The sequence below is a fragment of the Carlito syrichta genome, unplaced genomic scaffold (genome assembly GCF_000164805.1).
Source record: "Carlito syrichta isolate Samal-C Ts95f unplaced genomic scaffold, Tarsius_syrichta-2.0.1 Scaffold68718, whole genome shotgun sequence".
Taxonomy (NCBI): domain Eukaryota; kingdom Metazoa; phylum Chordata; class Mammalia; order Primates; family Tarsiidae; genus Carlito; species Carlito syrichta.
The window spans coordinates 62,165-87,129 of record NW_007012814.1 but is presented as its reverse complement, the minus strand read 5'-3'; the positions used below and the strand labels follow the sequence as shown (position 1 = coordinate 87,129).

General features: G+C 36.2%; 1 protein-coding gene across 3 annotated transcripts; it reads left to right on the top strand.

Moving 5' to 3' along the window:
• The first annotated feature begins 6,828 nt into the window (after window positions 1-6,828).
• STARD4 (StAR related lipid transfer domain containing 4) lies at window positions 6,829-21,377 on the top strand. 3 transcript variants are annotated; one of them, XM_008052131.2, is made up of 6 exons: window positions 6,829-6,910; window positions 12,076-12,191; window positions 13,135-13,184; window positions 15,934-16,060; window positions 16,982-17,096; window positions 17,950-21,377. In XM_008052131.2, exons 2-6 carry the CDS (start codon window positions 12,087-12,089, stop codon window positions 18,168-18,170), a joined length of 618 nt encoding a protein of 205 aa, XP_008050322.1. In that variant the 5' UTR covers window positions 6,829-6,910; window positions 12,076-12,086; the 3' UTR covers window positions 18,171-21,377. The 3 variants fall into 3 exon arrangements, with proteins under 3 accessions (XP_008050322.1, XP_021565083.1, XP_021565081.1); XM_021709406.1 differs by lacking the exon at window positions 6,829-6,910 and adding an exon at window positions 14,939-14,967; XM_021709408.1 differs by lacking the exon at window positions 15,934-16,060 and having other exon boundaries at window positions 6,837-6,910.
• Window positions 21,378-24,965: the final 3,588 nt, after the last annotated feature.

Below are 24,965 nucleotides of genomic sequence, written 5' to 3'. Positions count from 1 at the left end.
CTGTATAAACAACGTGGCAGGGATTTTGTTAATATTTTTTAATCTGAAGTTTTCTTATATTACTTAATCCTACATCAATCTCTACCATATTCATTTATGAAAGCATATTCATTTATGAAAGCACAGTTGATATTAGTTCACTTGCTTAAGCATGGAAAAAACTGTTTGATGGGATGGACCAGTTCTCATACTTTTGTGAGAGTCAGGGATTGATTACAAGGAACAGAAACCAGAAACTCATTCAAAAGGCAAGATAAGGCTTATTGAAAAGATCTAGGAGAATTTCATGAAACCAGAATGTAGAAAATATAGTTTGGCCTTATGGAAACTGAATTAAATATAGTCTTGGGTGTTGTAGATGCTTTTAACAATAAAAGTAATGGGTAGTTCTCATATATGTATTCTCCTGACAATGTGTATAAATGTTCATGCCCCAAAAGTTGCTCTAGAGAGGTGCAGTTGCTGTCCAGGAATGCAGAAACTATCTTTGTCTTGTCATACTTACAGATGAAAAATTTCAAGTCCTCCTGCCTATATTGGCTGCTGTTAGAAAATCTCTTCTCAAAACCTCATATTCTTCCTCTTTTCACGTGGCTCCAGGACATTGCTGAATAAAACCAAGGAAGAAAATGTTGAATGAAATATGGTTGTAGTTTCCACAAGCTTCAAGCTTACTAAACACCTTTGGCTAGCCTTTCCATCAGAAAGATGGCTTCGCCTTCTTCACATTGCCAGAAATAGTCCAGGGAGTAAATCACATTAAACTGATTGGGTTACCGGGCCATTGGTGAATTTATTCTTTTGCTAGAGCAGCTGTGATGCATTGATTGACCAGACTGGGTCTTGTGCTTAACCCTGGAGCTAGGAAAGCAGTCAGCCCACTCAAATCACTGGGAATTGTCCATGGAAAAGTAATGCTTCCCAAAGGCAAACTGGGGTGCAAACAACAGAATAAAGGGGAATGGAATGGACTTTCCCAAACAATTGTTGTTCACTTTCTCTCCAGTGCATCAGCAGCATCTTTGCCCTCTTGTCTGGCTGCTGCTAATGTAATGAAGCTGCTTAAGAACAAGGGAAGGAGGGACTGGGCGCAGTGACTCATGACTGTATTCCTAGCACATTAGGAGGTCTAGGCAAGATTACTTGAGTCCAGCCTGGGCAACTTAGCGAGAACTTAACTCTACAAAAAATGAGCCGGGCATGGTAGCATGTGCCTGTAGTCCCAGTTATTTGGGAGGTTAAGGTGGAAGGATTACCTGAGCCCAGGAGGTTGAGGCTGTGGTCAGCCATGATTGTGCCACTACACTCCAACCTGGGTGACAGTGAGAGACCTCGGCTCAGAAAAAAGAACAAGGAAAGAAGGGACTACAGTGGCTGTAGTAGAACTGGATCAAAGAGGAGAAAAAGTGGTCACTCTGATAGAACCTAAGAAAGAACATAAATTGGGATGACAGTTTTTCAAGTTCTCATGCCCAAATTCCTTTCTCAGTTTGCTGGGGAAATTCCAGCTAAGTAAGTTTCACATGAGACCTAATATTGGGCTGTTTGGGAAAAGCACTCAGTTTTTCCTTTGCTCTCACACCACAACAATTAACACAGAAGAATTATGTGACCAAATGTGGGTTTTTCCCCCCACATCCCAAGTAGTAGATTCAATTCCAACACTAACTACCTGGAGAGTGCATCAGATTTCACAGGTTGAAGACTTATTCCCCAAAACCATCCCCATGGCAGACACCAGTCAGAAGTCTGGGGTTCTAAAACTTCTGACCAACTGTGTTCAGATTGGGGTTCCCATGACTCCCTCTTTTTATTTGACTAATTTGCTGGAGCAGCTCACAGAAATCACGGAACCACTTACTTACATTCGTTTATTATAAAGGATATTACAAAGGATATAGATGAAGAGACGCATAAAGCAAGTACAGGGGAAGGGGTTTGGAGCTTTCATGTCATCTCAGGGCAGGGTGACACTCTCCAGGAACTTCTGGATCTTTAGTTATCCTGAAAGTTCTCTGAAACCATTCCTTTTGAGTTTTTATGGAGACTTTATAACATAGACATGAATGACAACTGTGTAGAAATGTGATTGGACAAAAAGGGTATGATTTCATCCTAATAGACTGAGAAGGGAAACCCCAGCAAAACCTGTCTATTAAGATTCTTCTTTTCCTCTCTGTGCAGCATTCCTTCTTCCAGAGTAAGGGAAAGGACTCTCTCTTCAATGAAGGTCATCTGAACCACAATCAGATTACAGTCTTGCCCTGGACAAGTAAAAAGAGGACAGGAGGTGGTTAGAGGGGAGAGAGAGAGAGAGAGAGAAAGAGAGAGAGAGATTGATTCTGTTTCCTGAAACTTGTTCCTGAGACCTAAAGTGTCCCAACATCATAACAAAAGACTGTAACTAGGGCCACGGAAGTTATGAGCTAGGAGCCATGGAGGAAAACCAATATATATGTAATCATAATATCACATATGCCTAATAGGGATTTTTAGTGCCTTCTAGAATTTTCTTCAAGGTATTATATTTGAGTTTGGACAGTAAATTGTTTCCCTTTGCTCCTCTGTGGGTGTGACTTCACCTCTGCAGGCTCCCTGGGCCTCTGGTTACTCTCCAGATCTTTGGTGCCCAAAGAGAAAAAGGCAGAATAAGGATGCTGGCTGACTCCAAGTTTCATCTTCAGTGGTTGAAATCCAGTTTACATTCATTAGCTTTACTTAGGTATGTCTTTTGTCCTCAAGCAAAGCTCTTACTTCTCTGTCATATATCTCTGTCTTATTTGACTTGTCAAAAGCACATTCACTAGACTAACATTAAAGTACTATTTCAAAAATAAAAAATTCCCACTTTTTTATTCTAGGCATGTATATAGTTATAAACCATCTAATTAGCCTCTAAAATTAGGAACCATATTTCCTCCAGAGTTGATCATATTCTCCTTTTTATCAAGGGCAGTGGTAGACTCATTTTTTTAGCCTTTGATCATTTTGCAAAGCTTCAGTGATTAATATACTTCAAGACCTTCTTGGTTTAGATAACAGGTGTTCATTTCATTTGTCTCCCTTTTTCAGGGATCAGAACCTTGTATTGTCGATTTTTCAATGTCTAAAAACAGTTGTTTCATAGACTTAGTTTAAAAGGTAGGTGGGCAAGTCTTTCACGGAAAGATAAATTACTAAGATTTTTAAGTGTCCTATTTGAGTATCAGAGTAATGCAAAACACTCAATTTATGAAAATAATAGATTTCTTTTTTAAATCTATGGTCTAAAAACAGTTTTAATAGCATCAGAGTTACCAGTTTCTTTGGGAATTAAAAATTATTATGTAAAATCCTCCGGTCCTTTCCTGGGTGGTACATTTTCCTATTGTCCTTAAAGTTTTTATTTTTGTAAGTTTATTAGACTTCCTAACTCTTCCAAACACTTCTTGTGCCAATCTCAGTGCTTTTTATTTCCTTAGGAGTAGTATTCATTCCATCTGGATTCAATTTTTTAATTAATTAGTCATAATTATTTGACTTTTTGTTTTCTTTCTCTACCTTGAAACTCTCTTTATTAGACTAGCTGTTTATTTACTTATTTTATTATGCTCAAACCAACCCCCACTAAAAAAATTATATCATGTATTTAAAAATTAATCCCATTGTGTCTTTGCTTTCAAATTTTTCTCAATTTTTGTTTGTATTTTTGTTAATTCATTTCTTCTGATTTTTTTCTAACTTCTTGGTTGATGGATTTTTTTCTTTATAACTGATTTGTAACTTACATACAATGAGGTGTACATATCTTACCTATACAAAGTTTGATGAATTTGTACAGTATCAGTTCTTGCTGGCTTTTAAGTTCTGATTTCAACCTTTTCAAGACTTGGCTGTATGTCAAGACCTTGTACTCTATAATAGTGCTTCTCAAAATAATGTGCATAAAAATCATCCATGTGTCTTTCAAAAATGTAGATTCCGGTACGATGGGTCAGGGCCTGAGATTCTGCATTTCTAATTAGCTCCCATCGGATCCCAATGTTGCTGGTCTGTGGTCCACACTTTGCATAGCAAATTTCTGTAAGATATTCCTGTATTTTTCTAACACATTTTTTTTGGATGGGGCTTAATCCATGTTGAGTTTCTTTTATTTCCAAATAAATTATTCTCAGTTAAGACACACTATACCCTCAGTCCTTGGTACTGGTAGCAGACATTTAATAAATATTTGTTAAATTCAATTAAGGCTACACATTTTTGTGTGTTTAAGTTCTCTAAATATAGAACTTGTCATATTCTCTGACTTTGCTATATAGAGTTTTTTATTAGTTCATTTTATTAATATTAATATTTTAAAAATATTTTTATTAATATTCTTTAGCATATGATCTTTGATTTGATTTTCTTTTTAACCTAAGAGTTTGGGAACAGATCTTTCAAAAATTTTCAAGTAGTTTGGGATATTTGTGAATGCGTGCTTTTATTTTGTTTATTTCTTGATTTATTGCCCTGTTTTGAAATTGTGGATATATTATTTCTGTGTTTTGAAAATGTTTTATAATTTTCATCTTGAAAATTCCTTCTTTAGATGTGTTAATATAGTCAGTCAGGCTATAGTCAGGACTTGGCAGGGAAGCTGTTTTTTCTCTTTAAGGTAACTTTCCATACAGATGGTCAAATCTATGTTATGCCTTTAATACTTTAACTCTAGATGGAAACTGTATTTTCCAATTTCAGACTATCTAGAGGGGAGATCTGTCTGTTGCCCTATATACTATGGTTCTCTCCATGTACACAATGAAAATAGTAACAGTGCATGTCTATTATAAGGCATTGCTGTAAAACTAAAATGCTTAGCACTATGCCTGGACCATAGTAAGCTCTCAATAGTAGTTGTAGATGACATACATTATTTTCTGAACCTGTAGTTTTGCTGTTAGTAGCATTCCAATCTGATAGAGATAGGGTGGTTTTCAATTTCCCCAACTTCATTCTAACCAAGAAAAACTGGGCAACAGATGAAGAACAAAAGAAAAAGAAACTAGACAGAAGACAAGAATCACATGGGTATAAGTGTGATGTAATGATCCTGTAAAAAAAAAAAAAGAAAAAGAAAAAAGAAAAGAAAGAAAGAAAGAAAGAAAAAAGTCAAATTAATTTTGTTTTAAAGATGTTTTAAAGGATTCTTTGAAAGAATATGCTGAGCTGCTGAGCAGAGTATCCAGAAGCAAATCCTAATGAGAGATACAAATTTTTTTACTTTTCTGAAATAGATATGAGGACTTGTTTCTCTCCTCTATTAATCTCCTCTTAAGTTGTATTAACCTTCTTGATAGAAATTAAGCCATTCATTTTTTCTCCCCACTGCTGTGCACAAATGCCTGGCAAAAGAGCTTTGAAGCATAGTATGAATTTTGTGGGGATTAAGAGCACCATTTTTAGAGTCCTGCAGACCTCAGTCAAATTCCAGTTCCTCCACTCAGTAATTAAACAAACTGCCTCAAGATCTATGTCTGGGACTCCTCGCCTGTAAAACACACCTTACCTTAGAGTGTTAAGGGGATTCAATGAGATATTAAGTATGTAAAACTTAATACAAAGCACTTTTCCTAAACTAACTTAAATTAGTTTACTAATCTACTATCTATCCATCCAGACCAGGAACCTCAATAATTGACCAATAATAAATAGTAACTGAATGAATGGAGCTTTATACATACAAATAACTTTTCTATTATTATCTCATGTGAAATCATAAAGCAAATTATTATTCATTTGATATATGAACAACAAAGTCAGGTTATAAAGTTGGAAAGTCGACCAATAATAACTAGTAAGTGGTATTTGGTGATTCTTTTAGTGAGGGCAACTTAAAAAAGTATAGAGTATTATTTATTCTCATTGCAAGTCTATCAAAAATTGACTAATAGTGCAGCATTGCATTCCTCCCTGCTGTTGGTTCTCAAATGGCTTATCTTAGCAAATATAACTTGCAAACAACCCAGGTCTGGCTAATCAGTGCATTTACTCTGGAAAAGGAATAAATTCTCTGTTTGCCAAACATCTTATCAGATGGGTGATTTCACAGTCATAGAAAGAAATGTTTCTCATCTTCAAGTGAATGGAAACCTGAACATTGCTGGGTGGCAAATTCACCTACCACACCCACTCCTGTTCTCTACTTTCAAGGTTGCCCTCTGAACTCTTACCAGAGGATGAAAAAACAACCCTACGTTTGGCTAAAGGTCAATTCGTACTGTGGCTGTCACTTTGTTTATATGCGTTTTCCTTCTCAGCTCTATCAATTTTAATTCGGGCTAAGCGAGAGGTCGAGGGCCTGTCATCCTAGGCATGGACATCTTTTTCTATTTGACTTTTGGTCCTGGGAGAAGTGCAGCTGCGTTCTGAGGAGAATGTGGACCAGCCTTATCCCTCACCGTCATCCTTCACTTCGCCTTCTGTTTGTATTCTCCCAGTCAGTTTACTATCTTGCAAAACGACTTCACAACTTATTGGCCTCAGAGCACTCCGACGAATCCAAACCCCCAGGCAACCCGGACACTCTCGGAACCCCGTCGCAGCTCCAGCCAGCCCACACCCACGCGGAATCATTCCATTTCCCGGCGACCAATCAGTGCGCCACACGCTGCCGCGCCAGCCAATCCCTGCAAAGACACGTTGTCCCGGCCGTCTCTCCGTGCCCTCCGGAGCTCGCGCGTCTGAGCGAGGGGGCGGAGCTTGGGGAGCTAGTTGCCTTCCAGTTGGCTGCGGCCGGCAGCGGCTGGACGTCCATTGGTTGCTGCCGCCCGCGCCTGGACGGGCGGGGAAGCTGAGCGGACTGGAATTGAGCTGTGCTGCCGAGACCGGTGAGCTAGGTGTGTGGTCGGCGCGCCTGGGCGGTTTCCAGCTCCCTGCTTCACCTCAGGTAGCGGTGGGGAGAGCCACCGAGCCGTGGCGGGAGCGGGGCGGGAGGGAGAGAGGGTGACTGTGGCGTCCGGGGCGCCCCGCCGGGTGCATCTTCCCGGACCTGTCCCTGGCGTTGGAATGGGAGTGAGGCTGGGGGTGACGGACCCTGGCGTCCGGGCGTGTGTAGACCTCAAAGGCGAGAGAGGCAACTGAGGCCCAAGGAGGGGAGAGGCGAGCCGGCAGCATCCCAGGACTCACACCTTACCTCTCTGCACCACTCACCGACTTAACTTTGACGCGGATGTGGCCTCAGTTTCTTCGTCTGTTAAGTGGGAGAGGGGTGAAAATAACCCAGCTTCTAGGACTGTGGTGTAGGCTTATTGAAGACATGTTCAGGGATGGGCACTGCGCTTCCTGGTTCTTAGTAGATGCACAGACAGCGCAGGGTATACGTTCCTCACACCAAGCTTTGAGGGAGATGATGCTGATGACTAGAGATAAAGTTTTCCCATTGCTTACTGTCTTCTCAATTCGGTGCTAAATATATTAACTCACATAATTCCTCAATAAATTATTGTGACTGTTTTCCCTAATTTGCACTCAGGAAGGGTTACCTGAGATTTTGGGGTTCAGGGGCCAGGACAAAATTTGACAAATTCAGTGTGGGGTCAGGTTTTTAAAGTCTCTTCCAGCCTGTGGTCAGCTTCCGTATTTAAAAAGATACTGGTAGGCTCTGAAGTCAGAAGCCCTGGGTTGGAATTCTGGCCCCATCACTTATTAGCTGTGTGATTTGGGCAAATGACTTAACCTCCCTGTTGCTATTTTCCCTTTCTGTAAGATAGGGATAATGACAGGACCGATGCTTAAGGTTGTTTATGAGGATTAAATGAAATAATACAAAAGAAGACTGACCACATAAGAAGAGATCAATACATGATAGCTATTATTATTAATAATAAAGTACTAGGGTATTAGGAGTTTACTATTAAGTTGAGCTCAGAATTAAAGCTGTGATTTCATTAGAATTTAAATGTTGCCTTACGTATTGTAAAAAGTTTCTTTAAAAAAATACATACACAATTTATCAACAAATATGGTGTTAGATATTCAGCCAAATATGTTTATTAATACCCACTACCCAGAAGTCTTCTCCCTGGACAGGCCCACTCAAATGGAAAGTTAGAATTACAGCTGCTTTACTCTTAAGGCAAATTGGGGGCTAAGGGCTTGGTGATCACAGAATTATCTCCAGAGTTAACAAACTAGCTACACTACTCCTCGTATGTCAACGTTAGAAAATCAAATATTTTTTGTCATAAGGCAATAAGTCTCAAAATTTGTGGTAAAGCCTCAAGATTTGTGATAAGTTTAGGTGAGCACTTGAATCAGAGGATCACTATTCACATTGCAGGAGTGTTCTTTCATGTTGTATTCCTTTAAACAGTGAGCTCTTGCAAGGACCAATCTCAAAACAAGAGAGACTACTGTTCTTAACTGAGCTGGAAAAACTAGGTTACCAGTTCAAGGTTAATTGGAAATCCAAGAATATGCTGACATTTTTAGGTTAGATAGAAAGTATAATTTAATTTACAAGGCCTTGGTTTGTACAACATGAACAAGGCCTTGGTTTGTATGACATATTAAACTTAAGTGAAAACCAGATTAATCGGGCAATGGAAGGTTAGAAGTTCCACTACCGAACTTTTTAAATAAGTGAATTCTGATTTAGTCATACTACATAAATATAGACCAATTTTTAGGGCATTCAGTTTTTATTAGAGGTTAAAATGTTTTATATGGTACATATTTAAAGTAGAATCTATGACCATTTCACTGTGACATATATTAGAAAATAATTGGAGGTGGATTGGTCAAGACTATGGTGCTGATAGCTTCAAGAAAATGTTTAAGGGAAGGCTGTCCTCTCATTGATGACAGCCACTATTCACCACTAGTGATCACTTCAAAAACGCGGAAATAGAAAACATGAATATAAGAAGGTTAGTTTAAAGTAAGGAGAATATATGGAGGTGGGCATTACTCAGCACTTGGCTGCAGGACTGACTAGAGTATTATCTTCTATATGGAGCTGGTAGATTCTGATAAGGTTAAGTGGTACCTGTTCTCTCTGACATGTGTTAGAGTTGGAGAATTTCCTGATCTAAGGTTAAGGAAGGAATAAAAGATTGAATTAGTAAAAGGGAGTTTAGAATGGATTTAAATCCTTACATCCTCCACAGTTGCAGGAAGACAAATTGTGTAGTTTCCTTTTAATTCATATGTGTCTTGTTATATTAGGAAAAAACCAACACGTTGATAACCCCAATACTGTTCCCTGGGCCCCCATCACCTTGGGTTTAGAATCTATTTCAAGAGATACTCAGTCAGACCTATTCATACAGATTGCAGTTTTGACAGTAACCATTATTTCATTTTGGAATTAATGTTGATGAAAATAACAACATGCAAGAATAAACTGCCTGGTTAAATACTTTGTCGGACTAAAAGAGAGCTTTCTGATTTTCTGTCTCTTCCTTTTCTTCCTCCCACTACACCACCCTTAAAGAGGCCATTAATAAAAGGTTTTAGTGTTTTAGTTTTTGTTATTGTTGTTAATGCTTATTTAAAAGGTAGAATAATAAGTCAACTTTGATAGCAAATACTGGATTCCATCTGTTTCTAAGTTCTAATTCCTGGTATATACTAGATGCCTGGTAAATATTTAGTAGTAGACCTTCTTGAAAAATTTTTGTGTCTCATTATGGCAATTAATTTTAGTTATTCAGAAGAACTAGGGTGATTTGTGTAAATTAGTATACCTTAGATATCTTGAGGTCTTCCATAAATGAAAATAAAAACTTATCGTCTATACATTTTTTCTTTTTTTTTATTCACCAGGTTCTTACTACATGCTAGACATAAGGAGCGTAACATTGAATAAACCACATTTCTTGTCCCTAAAGATTTTACAGTTGAATGGGAGAAGATAACAAGTGAATAATTACAGCACAGAGTTGCTTTGATAAAATATTGGAGGGAGAGCTAACTCAGTCTTCAGGGGAGTCCAGGAAAGAGGAATAAAAATTAGGTAGTAGAGCTCTGCTGGATTCACAAAAGGGCTTGTAAGCTATATTAAGAAGCTTGAGCTTTAAACTGGTCAATAGGAAAGAATGATTACTAAGACAAGCACCTTAAAGTTTCAGATTCTCATCTTTTCTAGGTTGCTTTCTAGGTAATTTTTTCTGTGCCAGACTTGTACAACGATAATGTTTGTTTATGTTAATAGTAACTTGCCATTTCATCTTATCCGAGGGTTGAATAAATATTCCTATCCGTCAACCACAAGAACCTGGCACAACAAGTGCCAGTGATCTTTGTGTTTAAAGAATATTGTTTACATGTAATGATCCCAGTAATAGATAAATTTTCTTTTATGAGCCCTCTACAAGAACTTGTGTTTGTTTATGACATACCCTTGAATAAGGTCATTGTACTAGCTATCAAGTTGGCAGTCTCTTGAGTGGAAATAGAGTCTATTCTCAGCTGGTAGACTTTTTGAATGAGCTCATCCACTTTCCATCTACGGATAAGATCTATATTTGTATTTTGTATCACTTACTTAGATCCTAAATGCTTTATTATTGATTTTTTTCTATGTATACGTTTTCATGTTTTTATATAATTTTAGTATTTATCTATTTTAATGGCTTATGTTTTCCACTTAGTGCTATTTAAATATTGGCTACAGCCTTGATTTATTTCTGTCACCTTTGGTTTTTAGATAAGTGGTTATTAACCCTAGCTAGACAACGGAATGATCAGTGAGACTTTTTAAAAGAACCTAGACTTCTGGGGCTTACAGATCCACTGAATCAGACTATTTGGCAGTGGACCCTGACAGCTAACACTTAAAAACAACAACTACCACAAAGTATAGCAAAGGTGTTTCTGATTTGTGCATCTATAGTGGACAGTTGCATCCTTATTCCCATAGAGGGTTTGAGGGTTGAGATTTATTTAGATCGTTTCCTCAATCTCTTTTTTAGTAGTTTGATGGTTCTGTAATGGGCAACTTTTCCCCAAAATGCTTTTCTCCTTTAGTCTTTTACTGAAGAGTGGAAGGAATAGAAATAAAATTGGGGAAAGTAGGAATTATGCTAAGAAATTGAAGGCCTAGCACCAGAAAGAAGACAAAATCAGACCAAATAATTCTTGTTTTGAAGCAAAAACAGTTGAGTAAAATAAGAGCCTACTGTGTGCCAGGCAGTGTTCTAGGTGATGGAGATATAGCGGTGAATAAGACAAGGACAGCTGCACTATCAGTTGGAGATGAGGTGGTCAAACAATAGAATAGCACATCAATCAGAAAAGAAATTATTTTCAGATACTTACAAAGAACATAAAAGACAAATGTAATAGTAACTCACAGATGCTATATTAAGGATAGGAGGTTTAAGCTGGAATTGGCATTACAAATTGTTATTAGTTGTGCTAAGATTTGGGACCTAGCTGTCTAGTAGAGAAATAGCAGAGAAGTACAGACCCAAAGCCAGTGATATGCTAGGCCTGTCTGAAAGAAAACCAGTGGTGCTACTGTACTGTAGACAATGGTGTTGTGGATAGGAATCTATTCCTAGTAAGGGTGATTCTGAGCCTTTTGACTTGAGAACCTGGGCCCCATTACTATTTTAACAGTAAGTTTCTAAATGAGGAAGAATGAGGCAAATTGAGGGAGTGGGGTGTCAGGGAGGATGTAAGAGATGCCCCTTAGGCTTGAAGCTTTAAGTAGGCTTTTGGATCTGGAACTTTGGAGCTCAATGGAGAGATAGGCATTGGAGGTAAATATTGAGAATTAGCAGCATATAAATAAGAGAGATCCAGCCCCTTCTGCCCCCTCCCGTGCTCCCTTTATTTATTTATTTTTTGTAGGGTTGATTTTAATCGTTGTCAAAATGTGTGATTCTCATCACTGGCTATGGGTTACTGACCTTGAGAATAGTTAGGAAAAAGTTTATGCACAGATCCCACCCTCAGAGATTCTAATTGGTTGATTTGGGGTGGGGTCTAGGTATAGGTATCTGTTATAGCTCCCCCAGGTGATTATTTTGTGAAACCAGTTTTGAGACCCGCCAGTTTATTGCATCAAACTATGATATTTACTAATGCTAATCTTGATCCCCATAACAGAAAGAAAAAAAATGGAAAGCCTGCCTGATGCGGCTTCTTTTGCTACTAAACTTAAAAACACTCTCATCCAGTACCATAGCATTGAAGAAGATAAGTGGCGAATTGCTAAGAAAAAGGTAATTTAGTTCAATTACTTATATTTTATGTTCAATGAATTGGTTGATGACTTTCAAAATTATATGGAAAAATACTTTGTATAGATGTGCAAGAGAGATAATTGAGCTAATAGAATTGGTGGTCTATTGTTATGCAACGAAAGATGCATATCAGTAGTAATCGTGCCCTGCTTTCATTAGCTTTTTAGATATTAGACATGAGACTAAATTCATGGCAACTAGAGCTTAAAGAATAGTCTCTTGAGTGAACAAATAAAATATGTTATCAATTTAAGGAAATATAGCAATTGATAGTTTAGAATAGTTTTAGCTATATTAACAAGCCTGTGAAGGTGCTAGTTACTCTTCCATTTTATCAATCTCACATGCCTAAACTATCACATGGCTTAAGTGTTGATAGAATCAAGCCTAGGACCCAGGACTCTTCTAGTTAAGTGCTGTGATTTTTCTGATATCCTAAATAACTTGGGAAATCAAGAAAAAAATGTAGAAACTAATTCAAGATAACGCTGTCATAATAAATGTGAATTGTTAATTTTTAAAAAGGTACAAACAATTTCAGAAAGAAATGTTTGTGTTCCTAATTTTGTAGTTTGAATGCATTAGTAATCGTAAAGAGGTAAGTTTGAAGTGAGGCAAATGATAATGGTCTCTAAGATAGCACCATCACTGCCTTACAGTGTTTGAGTCTAGTTAAATGCTACTGAAAATATTTTTTGAAGATCTGTAACTTAAGTACAATATGAAGAACTTTAGGGTACAGAAGAAGTTCAATTATGGATCAATTTATGGTGCAGATGACTTCTATGTATCTCTGAAAATATGCTTAGTTTTATTTTAGTGCGAAGACAAATGCTCTAGACTTATAAAATTGTCAGTTTTGTATGTAAGGTTCCACTTACATAACTATTACCATATGATGATGATTACCGTATTTTTCTAGAAAGATGTAACAGTTTGGAGAAAACCCTCAGAAGAATTTAATGGATATCTGTAAGTAAATTCTTATAGTTTATGTAGCTCTTAAGACACTGCTAAACTTAATTTATATACACGATCACCAAATGATCACTGCTTGTACAATTTGGCTTTTGCTTTTAAGAAATTAAACTTTCTGAAAAGAAAATTGGTCCTATAAATTCAAAACCTTGAAAATGTTCATGTCCTTTGTGGACTGAGTTGGTGATGAGGAGGTCATAAATAATGATATCTAATGACGGATAAAACTTGAAATTCTTAGCATGATATACATGACCCTTCTAATATTCTTTTTTTTAAATCAATATTTTTTATTATGATATTGTGGGGTACAGTTAAGGGTTAGGTATTCAAATATGCTTCGTTCAGGCCGCCTTGTTGATAAGAGGTGTCTCCCCGTCCCCAGACAGATGTTTACTACCATTAGTCCGATCTCCCTCCCCCCGCATAGTTTCCCACCACTGTCAGTCATTTTCTTATGGTAGTACATTGGATGATCAAGGTCCACTATATGAGTGAGAACATGTGATACTCAGATCTTTGTTTTTGTGAGAGGTCACTCAGTATTATAGACTCTAGTTCCATCCAGGTTGCTGCGAAATTCATGATTTTGTTCTTTTTTATGGCTGCATAGTATTCCATCATGTATATGTACCATGTTTTTTAAATCCAGTCCTCTTTTGATGGACAGCATGGTTGGTTCCAGGTTCTTGCTATTGTGAACAATGCTGCGATAAACATTTGTGTGCAGGTATCTTTTTGATAGAGTGATTTGAGTTCTTCAGGGTATATTCCCAGTGACCCTTCTAATATTCTATATGTGCTCAGTGGTATGGTGCCTTTTATGCTAAGAATTTATCTTGCGGAAATCATCAGAACGATAATAGTGATTTAAGTACTTGCTCTCCCATTATAGCATTATTTACAGTATTAAAAATCATAAATTACCTAAATAATCAATACTAGGAGAATTATTCAACTATGAAACTTCTGTGATAGAATATGATATAGCCTATAAAAACCATACTTTCAAAGATTATTTAGTAACATAAAAAAATGCTTATAATAAAATGTAAAGTGAAGGAAGCAGAATACTAAACTTTATGTAGCACAATTGCAGGTTTATTTTAAATATATATTTTTATTACTAAAATGTTTTTACTCAATACCAAATATTCACCTCTAGATGTTAGTTTTATGGATGATTGTTTTTTCTTTTTTGATATTTGCTTTTACTTGGACATGTATTATGCTTACAACCAGAAAAAAATATGTTGTTTTTTGTTTGCAGTGCCCTTATTTTAACAGACAAATACATTGTTTTTTAAGCGAGTGGAGACAATTGCCTTGTGTAATTGGAGTAGAATTTTCACATCCTTAGGTCTCAGCCATTTTTAAAAATAAAACTGCTGGACCCTCTTAATATAAACAAAATGTTCTGATGTGGGATGCCAAAGATAACATTTCCAGAAAGATGAGTTGTACGACATTTATGATGAGGACAAGGAAACTGGAGTTGGATTCAGCATTGTAAGCAAGTGGAAGTTATTCCTTTAGACCAGTAATTCCTTGTGTGGGTTAAAAAGTAAATAAATTGCCACGTGAGTACTATGCTTGGAGATCTGAAGATTTCAGAGAGAAACTAATATTTGAGCTGAGACTTAAAGGAAAAATAGATATATCTTAAGGATTGAAGGGCTTCATATTCTAGGTAGAAGGAATTGCATTTACTACATTCACACAGATAAGTGCTGGTGGCTTTTTTTCAGAGTCTTAAAGGGATATGTGATCAAAAGAGGTAGGAACTGATAAGGTGTTGAGTTAGACACAGAGTGCCCACACTAAGGCTGTACCACAGGAGCTGAAAAGGGCAATTTTTTTTAAAAGTTCTTTTTTTATTTTATGTTAAAGATTCGGGGTACAATTCAGAGTTAGTTATACAAATGTTCATTATGCAGGTACCCCTGTTGATGAGGTGTGCCTCTCCCTCCCCTGGCAGTTTCCCTCAAGTGCCAATCCTACCCCCCATCCCCTGGCAGTTTCCCACTACTGCCAATCCCTTTCTTATAGTATTATGATAGTTGTTCAAGGTCTGATTATGAATGAAAACATATGGTACTCTGGTTTTTGTTTCTGTGATAGATCACTGAGTATGATAGGCTCTAAATCCATCCAAGTTGCAATGAAGTCCATATGTTTGTCCTTCTTTATGGCTGCATAATAGTCCATTGTGTATATGTACCACATTTTTTTTTATCCAGTGAAAAGGGCAAATTAATGTGAAAGATTTAATGATGATGATGGTGGCAGGAGCGGTAATGATAAGTAATGTTTTTTGAGAGCCAGGTGTTGTTTTAACTTAGCACTTTCCATTTAGGAAATCATCTTGATAAAAACATGGTGACTGATTAGGTCTAACTATGAGAATGGGGTTAAGAGAAGAAGAAGATCCAAAGTTGAACATATTCACAGTGTTTTTAGCCTGATTTTTGACTACTCTATAACATGAAGAGATTTTATTATGTTCATTATGACACATACTATAGCCTTCACTTCTCATATTACATTTGAGGACAAAGGCTACCTTCTGATAAAATAATTGGTAGAACTTATCAGAAAAGTTGTTGGGACTTGTTTCCTTAGAAACAAAAACACAAAACCTCCATTAATTTTTACTCTTACTTTCAAAGCTAGCTCTTAACTATGAGGGCATTCTGAAATTCTTCATTCTAATAGCATTTGACTTTAATTTTTTTTTCTCCAGCTATAAAGCCCAAGGTGTTATAAATGACAGTGTCAATAGTATAATAGACCATATACGCCCAGGACCTTGTCGTGTGGATTGGGACAGCTTGATGACTTCACTGGATATTTTGGAACATCTTGAAGAGGTATCTGTTTAGAAACTTCAGTCTCAGTCTCCCTCTCTCCCTCTCCCCGCCCCGCCCTATCTCTCTCTCTCTGTGTGTGTGTGTGTGTGAGAGAGAGAGAGAGAGAGAGAGAGAGAGAGAAAGAGCGAGTGAGAGCATGAGTGAACCTGCAAAGTGTGTGTAAGTATTTATATATTCACTGTATTAATTGCTTTGAGAATAATAGTCATGGCAAAGATGTCATAGGGGAACCCTTGACTGCCTCTTAAGCTTGAGTTTCCTCATGTTAATTAATGAGTGTTAAAACTGAATTTGTTTTCTGCTGTAACTCTACTCTTGCTGCTTAAGACAATCTTCAGCATCTTTCACTGTAAAACTGTAGTTGAGGTTCTTAAATCTCAATTTCTGGAAATACCACCATTATATTTAGGTTTCTTGGTAAATGTATGTAGTTTTCCCATGAATACTAAGCCAAAGTCAAAGATGAAAGATAAAAATGCCTCCTTAGTTAAACGTTCTCTAATTCTGTAGATAAAATTGCTTGCTCTCTTTGTTTTTATTGATTAATTTATTAATGTTTGAATTTTTTAATTAAAACATTTGATTTTGTAGTCAAAGTATTTGTGGATTTTATCTTAAAAATTCTAAAATGGTCTACATCCCCTAATTCCACATAAACTATTATATAGAATGAAAGGTGACTGTATCTAATTAAAGATTTGGATACTGGCTACCTTGTACCTCTGTATTTTGATTACATATCATCTTTATGTCCATACAATAGCAGTGAGATTTAGAATAGAGATCCAGACCTGTCAGAATCACTGCCAAAATTATTATAATAATTATAAAATATTTAAATGGGTATTACTTTTTATCCAGAGTCTATGTGTGTATGTTTCCTATGGTAGTAATGCTTGTCTTACCTGTTTTCTTTTTCAGAATTGCTGTGTGATGCGTTATACTACTGCTGGTCAGCTATGGAATATAATTTCCCCAAGAGAGTTTGTTGATTTCTCCTACACTGTGGGCTATAAAGATGGGCTTTTATCTTGTGGTAATAATTCCCAAATCTCATACTTTTAAATATTTGAGTTTTCTAGGCTGGATCTTTCTTTCAACCCTCAGAGATTTTGTAATCACGAATTTTTTTTTTTTTTTTGTTGCAAATACTAAACTCTAGGGAGTAAAATAGAAATTTAAAAGAATTTGAGAATCTTTCTGAAAAGTTTTTGTTTCTAATTACATAGTATTCTCTAGGTCACAGATAGCAAATTTAAGCCACTTGTCTCTGAGAAAGGGTTCCAGTAAATGGATTCCCTTCTAAGCCACTATCAGAAAGCAGCTTTTTGGTCACATAAATAGAAAGAAAAACAGACTTGGTATATACTGGTATAAGTTTTCTTTCTTGAGCTGTGTTTTATTTTTCAAGATTGAAAACTACTGCCATTGGAAGGCTTCTGTTTTCTAAAATATAGTTAAATTAATATTTTTTATGCATAGTATATACATGAGTTGACAGTCATAGGTAAACATCTACTTATTTATTTTTAACTAGGCAGTACCAGAATTGGGTATGATAGTGCCTGTGGGGAATAGCTGGGGTACCATAGATTTGATTATTGATACCTTGAGGCCTGGCTACTATAACCAAAATTAGTAGTTTCCAAAGAGTTGCCAAGTGACATGATGTATCTATTCTGAGGGGATTGGAACTTACCCTATTACCCATCTACCAGCCTTCTCTCAGAATCCCCCTTGGTAATTATCTTTTTTCGTTCTGCTGTTCTACTTGTGGAACTTCTTTCAGATAAGGAGAAATACTTAAACAAGAACTCTGTTAATATTTTTATATGAGAGTTTTAGACAGATGTCATTCATCTAATAGTTTTATTTTAAAATTGCCCTAGGGATAAGTCTTGACTGGAGTGAAAAGAGACCAGAATTTGTCCGAGGATATAACCATCCCTGTGGTTGGTTTTGTGTTCCACTTAAAGACAATTCAGACCAGAGTGTTTTGACAGGCTACATTCAGACAGATCTGCGTGGGATAATTCCTCAGTCTGCAGTAGATACAGCCATGGCAAGCACTTTGATCAACTTCTATGGTGATTTACGAAAAGCCTTGTAAAAGTCATATGATGTTCAGACTTGTAATGCTATGATCCTCTGAATCAACTCTTTCTCAGTTGCATGGCCTATAAAAATCATTGATTCTACTCTTCTGCATACCCTGTAGAAAAATTTGAGATGTTTTTGGTTTGGTAGTACAATGTTTTATTTTTATTCCTAAAGTAAATATTTAAGAGAGAACATTCCTGTTTTCTTAGACAGTAACTTGCACATTGTTTGGTATGACAGTATGCCTAGGAATGGAGAATATGATAGAAGTCCACAAAGTCAGTACAGTTCTTTTGTCCATACTCCTAAGAAATTGAGAAGTGCCTCAGTATGAATATTTTGGCTGCTTAGAAGTTAGAGAAAGCACAAGCATTATGTTGTTAGGTTAAAATCATTTATTTTAGAGCTTTATAAAGATCTTATAAAATTTTAATTTAAATGTTAGTGCTTTACTTTTAATATCTTCTAGAGTTTATCAATATCTTGAACAAAAGAAAAAAGTTCTTTTCTATATTTTTTTTAGTAAAGGTAAAAAATGAAAAGACAATAAATACCTACAATTTTTATTGAGTTTATTGGCAAACTCAATCCTAGTAACAAGAGGTACAATTCACATGCAATTTAGATAGCATTCTTTTGTGACTATCTTTACAAACACATTTATGTCTTTATGTGTATTTATTTGGGGACTCTTAAAAGCATTTATGCATGAACATGATAGTACAAAAATCTGCCAAATGTGTAATGAAGACAGCATACATATTGATGGAGCAGTTGTCTAGGTTGTGTGAAATGGCTGGTGTAGTCTGTAATCACCAACAGAGAGTCTTATAGAAAGCCAAATTCTATAAATGTTTTGTACATATTTTAGTTTTAAAAGTATCACTTAATTTATAAAACATTATAAGCTGCATTATAAGTGTTCATAACTGTGGTGTGACTTCAGTCTGGAACTAGAACAAATGCATACCTAGATTTATCAAAATGCCTACCTGTCATTTTATAATGGGTAAAGTTAACAATAATTTTAGTTCCTTGAGTGGCTGCCTTGAATATTTCTAAATGATTTGGGCGCTCTAAGTGATTCTGTGGCTTTTGTAGTACCGATGTAGTTTACTTCTAAAATGAGAACTTGAGGCATCTCTCAGTGTGTCCAGGTAAAACTTTATATGTATTCATGTTTGTGTACATGCGCACATCTCAAACTGTCTCACTGTTCACAGTTAGTTTATGTGTTATTGTTACTGTTTCCATTGTTTCTTTCTTCTTTCTTTCTTTCTTTTTTTTTGGTTAATATGGGGTAAAGTGAGTCCTGGAAGTACTTACGTGCCAAACAGGCCACAAAATGCACAAAAGTATAGAGTAGTTCAAGTGCTTGAAGGTTTGATCTTTGTTTTGCTTTTTTGTATTTTTCTGAGTATAAAGAAAGAATAAATCATAGTTCTTTATATTCAACTGGATAAAGTGTAAAAATGAGCTTTTTTAAAATTTATTTTTTTGTTACTGGAGATGATAGGTTTCAAAAACAAAATGTGGTAGCAACACAATGTTCATGATGAATAATGTCATAGTTTTTAGATTGAAAAATAATTTGTTTCAAGATCTGACAAGTGATATATACAAAGGACTCTGTTCTTAATTGAAGTCTATTAATTAACAATATCCTTTTCAAAATTGATTATAACTTTTGAATTCTCTGCTAATTTTTCCTTCTAAAATAGAGAAAGACAATCCAACAGTTTAGCTTCCAGTTTCCCATGGAAATTGTTAAATATTAGTTTTATCTATTTTCCTTCATTTGTTTTTATTAGTATAGAATAGGAGGTATCATAGTCCATTATTCTGTTCAAAATGGTGACATTCCAAGGATGTTCATCTTGGGTAAGAGATGTGCAACAAGGCTATATACTTTACCACAAGGGTTATTATTTCCTGAGCTAAGTGCCCCTAAAAACAAATAAACTGCCCACTCTTGCTACTCTAGTGTTCTCTATATCCTTATCAATATATAGCTCCAGCAAGTGATTACATAATTCACTGTTGAATGTGGGCCCACTGGAGGTAAAGTGACCCTCATGGAAAAATTTTCATTGCAAAAGTGAATCATATGATGAATTTTTTTTAAAAATGTGAATTATCTGAAATTTATGTGCAGCCTTTAGATGGTACTTTTGATCTGGGCTCTAGCTATGTACTTAAAAAAAAAACAACCAGCTTTTCTGAGGTATAATTTACATAACATACAATTTACCCATTTTAAGTGTCTAATTCAGTGATTTTTAAATACATTTATAGAGTTGTGCAACCATCAACACAATCTGGATTTAGAATATTTCCATCACTCCAAAAGATCCCTTTTGTCTTTTTGCAGGCCGATATCTAATCAAAGTTTATTGCAGTTGCTAATATGAAGAAGGTGATGAAAAGGAGTACAGTAGGTTTTATTTGGTTTTGTTGTGAAGAGTGGAAGTGTTTGTGATTCTAAGCTCAGGAATCTTGTGATAGTGTGTTAAATATGATCATTAAATACCATAATGATATAAAAATTTAATGATGTGGGTTGGGATGAATATTAACATATAATTGATTTTACTGCTTACATAGCAGTGCTATAGGATAGAAAAATAATGTAAGCCATGTATGTGATTTAAAATTTCCAATAGCCATATTAAAAAAAAAAATAGCTGAGGTAATATATTTTATTTAACGCAATATACCCAAAATGTCTTCATTTTAACATGTAATCAATATAAAAAAGTATTGAAATAGCTTATCTTCTTCTTTTGTACTAATTCTTTAAAACCTGGTGTGCATTTTACTAATTTGGACTAGCCACATTTTAAGTGCTCACCACATGAAGCCAAAGGCTAACTGGCTTACCACTGGATAACCCAATATGTATTAATTTCATCTTGCTGTAAGATGAAACAGACAATTTTGTGGAATTACTATCTTAAATAGAAATCTTTTCTAGTCTTTAGCGCCTTCAGTATTTATTAAAAAGGACATTTGAACTTCAGAAATAAATTAGTTAGTAGTTTTCAATAAAATGAAAATTATTATCAAAAATATTTTTCTTTGAAAGTTATTAACTTTTGATATAGCAGTTTATGAAATGAAAGAATATAATCTGCATTGTGATTGTATGGTTATTTTCTGTAGTTGATAGGTGATATGTCTTTGAAATGTGTGTATGAGCCAGGCTCGGTGGCTCAGCCTGTAATCCTGCGCTTTGGGAGGCTGAGGTGAGTGGATTGCCTGAGCCCGCGGGTTCGAGACCCACCTGGGCAACTTGGTGAGACCTCATCTCTACAAATAAATCAAAAATTAGCCAGGCGTGGTAGTGCGCGCCTGTAGTTCCAGCTACTTAGAAGGCCGACGCGGAAGGATCACCGGAGCCCAGCAGGTCGAGGCTGCAGTGGCTGGAGTGGCCACTGCACTCCAGTCTGGGTGACAGAGTGAGACTCCAACTCAAAAAAAAAAAAAAGAAATGTGTATATGTGGGAAATATTTGGCATAGTACTGTTTTCAGTACACAGTAGCTATTTTTTTTAAAGGAAATTAGTTTCATAGAAAAAATTTATTGTGATACTTTTGCATGAAATATTTTTTATTGACAAGTCTTGTCCAGCCCTTGAAATTGAAAACAATACTCAGCAAAAATAACTATGAGAATCTAGTGTTCTATAGTTATCTATAGTATAACTTGTTAGAGTATTAGAAAAAATGTAAATGTTAGAAATCTCTCCATTTCAGTGTTCACTGAGATTGGATATATTTGAAATTATAGATTTCTGTGTGTAAAATGTCTCCCAGTTAATAGAATTTTTTTTCCTTTCCCTTCCTTTTTTCTCATTTTCTAACTGAAGGACATTTTATCAATGATCAGTTGAATTCAATTAACATCTCAAGCTGAAAAAAACTTTGTAATTGAAGTTGCTTCTGGAGAAGATAGGAAAACATTGCACAATTTAAGCCTCTAATTGTCTATTGAGTTTTTTGGTCTGAGTAATTCCCTTTAATGCAGATAAAAGCTTTACCTCTTTACTCAAGAGTGTACTAGCATCCTTAGAATCAGGTGTTAAAATCCAGTTTCTTTTAAGTAAAGGAGACTATAGCTATCCCGATCCTATAGATAAATTAAACGAACCAGAGAAAGTTAAGGGACTTGAGCGAGTTTCCATTAGAACCTGTGCTGTATAATTGCTTGTCCAGTGTATCTTCCATGCCTTTCTTATTCAACTGCTAGAAGTGGGGGATGTTGGAACTTGAGCATAGAAGAAATATTAGATTAATTCCAGAATACAGGAAGTTGACATTATAATTTTGTCATTACTGTGTTGTTTCCAAAGATTTTTACCAGTATATTTAAATATTCATCTCTTACAGCTCAATAAAAGCTATATTATATATAGATTTTATTTTTTAAGATGTTTATAATTCTTTTATGAACCAACATGTAAGACTAGAATATTTATTAAACTAATAAGAGTATGTATTAGTATAAATAAAATGTGTATTTATTTTTAAATCGCTATGAAGTATATCACAATAAAAATTTCTAGACACTCTTATAGTTGATCATTGATATTGTCTTGTGTAATTTATTTTAGCCTTACTTATTGATATTCAGCTTCACATGTCTGAATTTAAAGTATGTAATTTAGCTTCCTGAACTCTGACAAATGAAAACTATAAATCTGGAAAATAAAGTTAACAACACATGTTGATCTCCTGCCAATGTTTCATATATTAGCTATAATAATGATGAGTCTTTATTTGCTCTTATATAACCAAAACAAATGATGAATATATTTTACTCTTGTTATAGTAATATATTGACAGGGTATATTGTACATATGTTCAGATAATTGTGTTAACTTGATTAGGAATTATAGTTTTGTTTAGAATTTTTTAAAAAATGAAGTAATTATGAGGACACCCATGATCTATGTAGTATGTAATGGAAAGTATGATTGTGAAATAGTTTAAACAAATAGTTGTTTTCTTAATTTCATAAAAATTCTGGTGCTATGAATTGGATGTTTGTGTTCTCCTAAAATTCATATGTTGAAATCCTAACTCACAAGGTTTAGAAGGTAAGTCCTTTGGCAAGGGTTACACTGAAGAATGCTATTAGTGCCCTTATAAAAAAGGCCCAAGTGAGATCCCTTGCCCCTTCTGCCATGTGAAGACACAGCAAGAAAGCACCCTTTGTGTGGAAGCGGGTCCTCACTAGACTCCAAATCTGTAGGTGCCTTAGTCTTGGACTTCCACTAGAAATAAATTGTTGATAAGCCACCCAGTGTATAGTATTTTGCCGAAACAGCCTGAATGGTGGTAATCGCAATAGACTAGGAGTTGGGAAACCTTGGTCTATTCCTTTCTCAGCCACTGTGACCTTAAGTAAGCCATTATCTCTCTTTGATAAAGTGAATTTACTGGATTAGATGATTACTTATGTCCCCTTTAAACTTTAGTGATTTTATAGAAGATAAACATTTAAGCACTCAATTCTGTGATAAAATGGTATTGAGAGAGGAGTAAGACACCAGAAGATAGGTAGATTAGGGCAGATAGATTAGGACAAGTTTCCAACAAAAACTTCCACTGCAAGCCCCACGGACTGGAATCAGATCACCTATTTCCAGGTCCGTGGACTGCCCTTTTCACACCTTTCCTCATTATTAGCCCTTTCCAGCCCCCTCCTGATGGGTGCATTGCAATTCCACATCATGGTGCCTCTCTCTGATTGGTGCTACTACCCCCCAATCAGCACATTCCTAAGACTATAAACCCCTGCTTTTGGCCTCTGGCCGGCATGGCACCCTCTTTTGAGACACCTCCCACTGTCAGGGGCTTTCCTGTCTCCTAATAAATTCCTATTTACTTACTCTGGTTGTCTGCGTCCCTCATTCTTCCTGGATATGAGACAAGAACCCGGAACTGCAGAACCAGAAGAGCTGCCAAACTAGAAGTGGCTGGAAAAGCTGAACCCAGTGTGCTGAAGAAAGATCCAATACTCCCTAGGGGCCTGCCTTGCTGTAACACTTCTTGGGGCCCTGGCTTGCTGGCCTGCTAAACAAGTAGAGCTGTGAATACTACTCAGGGCTTGACTTGCTGACCTGCCAAGCCAATGGGGCTGTAAACACTTCTTGGGCTTGGCTCACCAACCCCCAAACTAAGAGAGCTGTAATACTTCTTGGGGCTTTTGCAGCTGTTGGCACCCCTGAGTTCTTGGATGCCACCACTTTGCCCTATCTGGATGCCATGAGTCCCTGGCTACCACGTGAATCCCGGGCTGGCAGTGCAGCTCTGGGAACTGCAACATCCTTGGGGGTCCAGCTCGCTAACTCGCAGGACAAAACAACTGCATCATTTCTCGGGAGCCTGTCTGGGATCGTCGGAAGGGTGAGTTAAAGCAGACTTATCTCTTTATTTTCATTTCAGAGGCTTCTTGTCCTAAGGTTTTCCTAATGCATTTTCTTCAGTCTTTCCTATCACATTTTCTTCACTTTGGGATTGCGATTTTAGTGGCTACTGTTGACACTTTGCTCAATGTCATGGGTGTTTTTGCAGCCTAGGGAGATGGCATTGCTGGGCAATATAGGTAGCTGGCTTGGTCATTTGAAATGTGCCTCAGGACAATGTGTTTCTGTCATTTCTGAGAAGCAGAGAGAGGTAGATTTTAAGAATTGTCTTAATGAAAGAACTCACTGGCAAAGGTTAGAAGGCTTTGATTTTGTTTTTTTCCACCATGTCAGCATAACCTAACAAATATGAGAAACTGTTATATGCAAGGAAT

Bases quoted from the DNA above. Each gene is read 5' to 3' on its own strand.
- STARD4 (XM_008052131.2), top strand. From the start codon at position 12,087: ATGGAAAGCCTGCCTGATGCGGCTTCTTTTGCTACTAAACTTAAAAAC. The intron at 12,192-13,134 runs GTAATTTAGTTC...GTATTTTTCTAG, and splicing joins GGCGAATTGCTAAGAAAAAG to AAAGATGTAACAGTTTGGAG. The intron at 13,185-15,933 runs GTAAGTAAATTC...TTTTTTCTCCAG, and splicing joins GAAGAATTTAATGGATATCT to CTATAAAGCCCAAGGTGTTA.